This window comes from Vigna angularis, chromosome 11 (assembly GCF_016808095.1).
Source record: "Vigna angularis cultivar LongXiaoDou No.4 chromosome 11, ASM1680809v1, whole genome shotgun sequence".
In the NCBI taxonomy this organism is placed as follows: Eukaryota; Viridiplantae; Streptophyta; class Magnoliopsida; order Fabales; family Fabaceae; genus Vigna; species Vigna angularis.
Genome location: NC_068980.1, coordinates 13945750 through 13954144, shown reverse-complemented (window position 1 = coordinate 13954144; position 8395 = coordinate 13945750). Strand labels below are relative to the sequence as shown.

General features: G+C 32.7%; 1 protein-coding gene across 1 annotated transcript; it reads right to left on the bottom strand.

Annotated features, from left to right (window-relative positions):
* Positions 1–224: 224 nt before the first annotated feature.
* LOC108332414 (uncharacterized) lies at positions 225–7562 on the bottom strand. Its single transcript, XM_017567669.2, has 12 exons — positions 7261–7562; positions 6642–6706; positions 6411–6509; positions 5375–5507; positions 5064–5126; positions 4365–4424; positions 3916–4038; positions 2911–2982; positions 2467–2604; positions 1711–1866; positions 1316–1417; positions 225–605 (listed from the first exon to the last, which is right to left on the bottom strand). Exons 1-12 carry the CDS (start codon positions 7483–7485, stop codon positions 576–578), a joined length of 1266 nt encoding a protein of 421 aa, XP_017423158.1. The 5' UTR covers positions 7486–7562; the 3' UTR covers positions 225–575.
* Between the last annotated feature and the right edge of the window lie 833 nt (positions 7563–8395).

Below are 8395 nucleotides of genomic sequence, written 5' to 3'. Positions count from 1 at the left end.
TAATATACATCGGTATCAGATCAAAATGGCTTAATTATAAAAAAACTGAACCATGTGTTATATACCTTTTATAATGACCAAAACTACTTACTAACGGCATTATAAGAATCAAAAAGTGGATGTTGGCATTTGATTCAACGTGTTAGTGTGTGTAATGCGTAGGTGAATGTAAAAACCATCAAATATATCAGCAGTGAAGATAATCCATTGCTCAGAACAGACGATAATAAAGAACACAAAGGATTGGATTACAGGAAATTTCAGTAAAGGAATAATCTAAATATGGTACCTTCGGAACATGTCTGTCACAATACCAAATGTAACATCTGCAAAGGTTTTTCTTTTTTTCTTCTTGCATGTTTCTCTGGGCTTTCTTTTCCAAAAGTGGTATTTCTTGTGTCAAAAACAACTGGTTCCTCCACAAAATAACGACCAAAACAGAGGCACAACTTCTGTGCTTGATGATAGACACTGCATCCAGGCTTCCAACAATATGCATAGTTACAGATCATATAAAAAAAATACTAGGACTACAAACAAACATGCTGGAGCATATATAATAGCTTTGCCTGTTGTCAAAAGAAAAACCACCTCCGCCGTTGTCTCTGCAGGAGCAACATGCAAGGTAAGAAAATCACATCATCACTAAAACTAGAAGAGAGATTGCTGAGAAAGTAAAACATAATAATAAGGAAACATTATCTTCTTCCCATTATATTTCAAAGAAAGACGAACAACTAATGAAGTTCCAAAAGTTTATTCAACTAATGAAGATCTCCGGTTTTGAATAGTAGAGATTACAAAATTCAATCAGAAAATTCTGTCATGCAACAAAATTGCCTATTGCATACCTAAACGTACACTAGACTTCAGGATGGAAAAATGAAAATCTCCAAAGCTCACAAATTAGGACATGTTTTTGATAAATTTCTCCAAAAGCAGATATAATATAAAAAAACATGGAAAGATGAAGAAAAACATATCCTTAAGAATCCGTTTTTGGAACAATAAATATACAAGAGATTCTACAAATTAATTTATGCACTAGTTATGGAAAAAAAATTATTTTCTTTTTCTATAAGTATTTAGGAAAAGTTAACCTGAATAGAACGTTAGAGTAAATTAGAATGACGAAGATAAACATTTAAGTAACATATAACGCAACGAAATGAATGTCAAATAGAAACAAATTAGTTAATTAAGGTATTCAAGTAAATCCAACTTTCCACAGTACACAAATAGAAAAGTTGTGTATCCTGGTCAACATGCATAATCAATAAATGTTCGACCGCAGATAGCAGGGAAAAAGAGAGACCTTTTCCTGAACTTGTGGTTTTAATAAAATCGGCTCAGGAAGAACTGCGTTGTCTATATCCTGAATGTATGGCTTCACCTTGGCCTCCAACATCTCATTCAACTGAAGGTGAAATCAAGTCAGTCACTTGTACAAAATATAATATTTCACAAACTGAATATATATTAAAGGCATGTAACAGTTCTGAGAGCGGCTAAGTACACAACTCAACCACAGACAGATTTGCATCTTGAATTGGAAGAAAAAACCAAGCATACCATGAGACAATGCACGCAATTTAACATTATTATTTGATCATATGAAATGCCTGATTACAGCATATGTCAGTTTTGATTAGTTGATCCTTTCAACATAAACAAAGTAACTAACAGATGTAAAGACAAAATATCACCAACCTTGTCCTGACGCCATTTAGTTTCCCACTGTGCATCCAAGAACTTATCAGAGATTTCTCTTTGGGCGTTAAGAAGAACAGTCATTTCATAGAACTTTTCTGGATTTTTGAGATCTTCCTCACTCCAAGACGATGCATTCAATGGAAGGTCCAGCTCCTGCCAATTTTCTGCGGTTTATGTCTCATTTTTTAGCAGTATATGCCTACAACTTACACTACTTAATTTTCTTTTCTCAAATGGAGGAGGGAGTGACCAACCTAACTATATTTTGTAGTGAAAATTTGTAATGGCATATTTTATGAAGATCCTATGACCCTTTTTGCATGCTTTTAAATTTATATTCTTACTTTTATGTATTTGAGCCAGAGGCTCGCAGCAATTTTGAAATGTTTAGGCCCCACTGATTTTCCATTGAACAGCTTAAAGAAATAAAAGGAGAAAACATTGGAATTGTCCTGTAGTAGAATGCACTTCAAAAGGGTCATCCTTGTACATTGCCTACAAATTACATGTACTAGTTGGCTTTTGTGAAGCAAAAAATATTTAAACTAAATTAGCCCACCCTGGTGGATCACCAACATTTAAGTCATACTGACCATGCCAATGTATATAGTTATGAATGCCCATTCTAACCAACTGAGGATAAAGAATTCAAGGAGTGCAATTATCAAAATCTCATTATAATTTGAAAGAAAATTGTATACATTAACTAAAGGAGTAACTAGAAAATGTTACGTGAAGATCGTAAATACATACACCCCAATTTGACGGTCTTGGTGGAGGATCAAGCTTCATAACCTCTGTCTCTAGTGCCTTCTGAGCCTTATAATAAGGGATATTTTTCACTATGACAGGATCATCCCTTGCCCGATCAGGATCAATAGATATCAAGGCCTATGATGACAGCAATTCAAAATAAAAAAACATTGTAAAATTTAATCCAGAGAAAATTACATAAATTTAAGATGAACTCAACTGTCAATCAACCACATGAATAACTCCTTATATACATCCAAGTAACACAAAACTACCATAAGTATCAGAAAAATAGTAATAGAATAAGCTTTTCTTCCATTTACTTAGCAACTTGGTGAATTCCCAGCATACCCTACATTTATATTGCTTGTGTCTTCCACATCTAAAATATGAGCATAGGCATTGTCAGATAGCCATGGCAAGATCATGGGATGAAAAGCTTACCTCCTGCAGATACTCCCACCCTGGTTTCCTCTTGGCTACCACATCTCGGAGTTGATCATACCGCCTAGATTCCTAAATTCACTCACAAAAGGAAAAGGAAAATAGATATATTTAGAAACATAGACTTGACCCACTTCAATGCATGAACATGAGATGATTTAGGCTGTATAATGTCTGATTAACTTTTGGAAAGGTTATGATCATAGAGTTATTATGACCCTCATTCCCTTCTTTCAATTCCACTTTAAATATTAAATCTTATTTTCCACACCACTTTCCTCAGCAATCTGAAATTCAAGATAATTTACTGGCATACAGGTGAAAGTACTTAGTCCAAAGAATATCCTCCAACACATTATGATTGCCAGCTAGAGAAATATACAAGATTATTCAGTCAATTGGTCCGATGAATCCTTCACTATTAAAACACACACACAGATGAAACAGCATAGGTGCTTGGCAAATTAATTCGGTGCTGGAAAAAGGGATGAAACCTACAAAAAAACTACAAGCCAACAGATTCATATATCAATTCAGATCAGTTGTTTCTTTTATTTTCACAAAATTAAAATTCTAAAAAAAAAAATCTCTGAACAGAGGTGCATGTTCCACTGAGCTCAAAGAGTGAGAATGAATTGACGGAAGTAGAAAACAGAGGAAATTAAATTTTCACTTGCAGGTGTGCAGCACAAAAGGAAAACCAGGTCATTGAAAATTATTCTCATCCCTCTGGAAGTAGCAAGGAACAGAAGTACATTACTTTTATAGTACATTCCTAATCAAAATATAAGGATAAATGAGCGAAAACACATTTCATGTGTTTAATCCCGAGCCTCAACATTGTATTTTCACCTTATATTCATATTTCATGACAAATTTGCAACGAAAAATTGTTTCAAGCAAGTATGTAATTCCATTATTTCTTTTACCGAGCAATCATTTATCATAGGGTAATAATTAGTAGAGGAATCGTACTGAACTATAGAAAGGAATAGAAGTGATAACCTTGTATTGCCACCATATTTTCTGCTTCACGTCATCATCATAGGTAAATCCACCCATGATCTGAGGAAATGTAATCAGCCAAAATGCAGCAATACTAGGATCTTTCATGCTGTGAACTATGTGCTGAAAAAGGAAAAAACAAAAACAACAAATAGTTATGATTTAAATGTCAAAATGGAGTAAGAAATCAGAAGAAAAATAATTTTTTATATTTTATGTCTTCTCTTGACACACTTATTTAACCAATAAAAGTTTGCATGAAATGTTAATCTAAGACAAACATGAATTCAAATGCCTAACAGAGGTAAAGAAATGAATAAAAATGCCTAGGATCAAGGTTTGTTTCAGTTGCGTATGAGAGGAATCTGTATTGTATTGTCAATAATAAATAATGACAATAGAATTGTTTATTTAATAGAATCAAATTTCAACTTAGAATTAACACTGACCTCATATGGGTAATCCATTTTTTTCAAGACATTATAAGCTTGCCATGGGGGCTCCATAATCTGCACAAAGAAAAGGATGTTTAAAACAATATGAACTAGCTTTACACCTACTTGTGAAACAGTTGATCAATAAAATAATTTTAACATCTATTCAGATATAGTGTATTTTCATTTTAATATATTACATATTATTGAGAAGTAAAATAAATAATCCAATAAATCTTTAAAAGCTTATGAGAGTTTTGTAAGACTTAAATAGTGTCATTGTTACAAGAGAAATCAACCAAGTGTTTGTGAAAATGTGTTGAGGAAGCAAAATATTTATTTTGTGGCAATTACAACTTACAAATACAATTACATCAAAAGAACTTACTGTTTTGACTAATCAATGGTTATTATACAATGTAACTTATGGATTCTAATTAATTTAAGAAATTAAAAATAAAAATTGCCATTGCTGATGTGAGTATAAATTGGTCAAGAGAAAGTGGGAAAATATAATATTGAATCGCTAAGTGACATATCAATCAAAATACTGGTGTGGAAACAACGGATTAGTTTAATCGTCAAAGCCACATTTGGCTACATACTATAAATAGATTATTAAAACTTCACGGGTACTATTAAAGATAAAAATATGAACGGGTTAAATCCAAAAATGGGAAAAGAACCAAGCACCAAAGAATCAACAATACTCACATCATCTGCTGAGATCCTAACATGTATTAATCTGTGTTTGCATTCAGGACAGCTCATTACACCCTGTGTAAAGTCAATAAATTCTTCAAAAAGAGTCAAAACGCATTGCAATGTTAAAGTTACCAGAAGAAGCACATACGAGACTAACTATTGATCCAAAAATAGAATTCTCTTATGGTGGAAGGGTGTGTGTGTGCATGCAGGGGGAGGACTAAAGTTACTCATGAACTACTACTTCAGTGGGAATAAACCTATTCACGAAAACAAAATGTTGGATGAAAAGCCAAGTTGTCTTGGAATTTGACTCCCACCGTTCCATCACAAGTTGGGCACTCTTTTGAAGGAAGTGGATTTTGAAAATCCAATGATGATGGTAGATGCACCAACTCAGCCCGATTGTTGGCAATGGCGTCTGCTACAGATTCAGCAGTTGGCTTCGCTCCACTAAAAGTTAATAAGTTGAAGAACGTATAAGGTGCATACAAATTGGAGGAGAATCTCACAAAATAATAAACGAGATGCACTAAAAGAACTCAAAATAGAAGAGAATTATCAATTAAAAGAATTATGCACTGTCTTACATGCCCATTTTGTATAAATCAAATACACATTGCCTTACTTGACAAAAGATATTTTCACTGCAGTCCAGATATTACTATATTAATTTAGTGTGACTTTAATGGTCAAGGTCAACCGCCATTTTAGAAAAATTCACTGGCATAAAATTAGTAACATAAAATTAGTATTAGTTAAAACTAATACTCCCTCTGGTCCTTATTATAAGACACCGTCTACAAGCTCTGGTCCATTTTATACGACACTTTATGGTTCCAATGATACATATATCTTTTTTACTTATTTGCCTTTACTAAATGATTTTGGTATCTACTTTAGGGTTTTTCTTTAAAGAGGAGAGATATAAGCTAAGTTATAATTCAGGTATTTCCCAATGAAATGCTATTACAACATTTTTAACTCCCAAAGGTTGTGTTACTTTTCTCATTAAACACCTATAATTTTGTTAACAGTGTCTTATAATAAGGATTGGAGGGAGTAGCTTTATTCCCGCTGAACTTTGTATATGGGTGTGTGTGACTATTTATTACTTAGTCTCCTTGGAAGCCTAGACAAACTACATAAGTAACCATGCATGACCCCAAATGACAAAGATTGCAAAGTATTCTAATTCAAATATAATCTCAACTTTTATGATCTAGAAATAAGTTTTGCCAGTTTAATTGTTTGTGGGTCCTATTAAAAATGTCAATAAGAGCACAAAAAAAACCACAGTTTACACAGTAATACTGACCGCAACCTCTAAATTCATCCAAATGGAGAGTAACTTACCTCTTTAAGGTGTAATTCTTCACTTGATAATGCACCCTCCCACTTCCTCTGCACATTGTACACCGCAAGGCCCGCCATCCATTACACGTATTACAATTTCTGCTCTTTAGACACACATTTAGTTAGAGCTCCACAAAAGTCAATCAGCAACACTAAATAATAAAAGATTAGAGGTAACATGTATTCAAGTGACACAACAAAACCATCAATCAAGGAATACAAAAACAGCACCTTTGAGAGAGCACCTTCCTCCCCAGCTCAAATGCAATGTCATAAGTTCCAAGAGCAGCTATAGCCTACAAACAAGCCATGCAGCAACATCTATCATTATAAAAATAAAATAAAACTGAACCTAGAACTAAGAAGATAAAATTTCCAGAGAATACAATTCCCACCAATATCAAACCAATAATCCAATTGATAAAAAAGTTACAAACTAAAATGGTTTCCAAAAATACTTCTTTGGTTTAAGATAACTCCTTTATTCATTTTCAATTTCACTAATCATTACCAGAATATTAAAGTGTTTTCAACTTTTTCATTCTAACCTCTTTTTTTTTTTCAGAAACCGGAAAAACAACAGCACTTAATTTCGTGTGTATATCTATATAACTACATAAATGCAGGATAGTGAAAATAATAGTTTTCAAGACCACATGTGTCTACTACAAGTATCTCCACAGCCGCAGCAATCCTGCCACCACTAATCATCATTTCCTCCAGAAATTAGGGAATCAAATTGTACCCAAAGTATAGATAAATTGCGAGAAAAAGTGAGTGAGTGAGAGAGAGAGAGAGAGAGAGAGAGAGAGAGAGAGAGAGAGAAAATGCATTTGGAAAGGGGACTGACGAAGACGGAAGTGGCAGAGAGCTTGGAGATGAGTTCAGGGACGCCGAAGCCGCGAGGTGCAGAGCCGGCAATGTCAAAGGCGAGAGTGAAGGGAGACAAGACAACCTTAATTGGGAAGTCCAATATGTCGATGATGTTTTGGCCGTAACGATTGCTGAAAACCTTGTACCGAACCCCCACGAACTTTTTCACCGCCTTCATCAATCGCTCTCGAGAACTCGACATGGCTACCCCAAAACATACACACTACTCACACTCTGAGTCTGAGGAAGATAGAATGATAGATAAGAGTTTTGTTATCCTTCAAATTCCACGATTCCAAATATTAAAGACTTTCAAAGTAAAATTTCTATGCTGAATATAAATTTCCTTTTACCACAAAAAGTTCTCTTATTTTTTTTAACCCAAACAAATGTTTTAAAAGTGCATATAAAAATAAAAGGTTAAAATTTTTATTTGGATCCTCTAATTTCGATAAAAAAAATTAATTAAAGATTTAATTTTTACTTAGTTTAATTTATTTCTTTAATTTTAATAATTAGGTCTTTTTTCTATTCGATTGAATTAAAATTTATACATTAAATTATTTTAACTAAAAGGTCAAAATTTAATTAGTTAAATTTTTAATTAACTAAGTAGATTCAAATAAACTCAGTTAAATTTGAACGGCTCCAATTCAACTCAAAATAGACTTAATTTTTTCTATCTAAAAGATATAAAATAATTAAAGAAATTAAACAATGACAAAAATAATATTACTTAAATAAATGGAGGATCTCCGCAAAGTATATTATTTTTAACAATATTTTTCTTTCAAAATCACCAGAATAAATTTCTGCAAAATATTTCAGAAAATTAAGAAAAGTTTGCAACTACAATTAGCAACGTTTTTTCAGGTTCATTACAAAAATTTCACCGAGGTAAAATCAAGATATATAATTTTGTATAGTATTCTTGATTTAGATCTCACATTATAGAATAAAATTAGTAGGATCATTAACAAAATCGTAAAATTTTGTAAATTGTCGTTTTTCTTAAATTGTGTGCTACACCATCTTTTTATCTGTTTTAGTGAATGGAATTGATTTAAATAAGTTAATGCAATTTAAAATCCAACTTATCAAAAGTGAATTTA

Coding starts and splice junctions, on each gene's coding strand:
- LOC108332414 (XM_017567669.2), bottom strand. CDS start 7,485: ATGTCGAGTTCTCGAGAGCGATTGATGAAGGCGGTGAAAAAGTTCGTG. Junction 2,983..3,915: donor AAATATGGTGGCAATACAAG/GTTATCACTTCT, acceptor GAGTGAATTTAG/GAATCTAGGCGGTATGATCA. Junction 1,418..1,710: donor CTAAATGGCGTCAGGACAAG/GTTGGTGATATT, acceptor TTTCACCTTCAG/TTGAATGAGATGTTGGAGGC.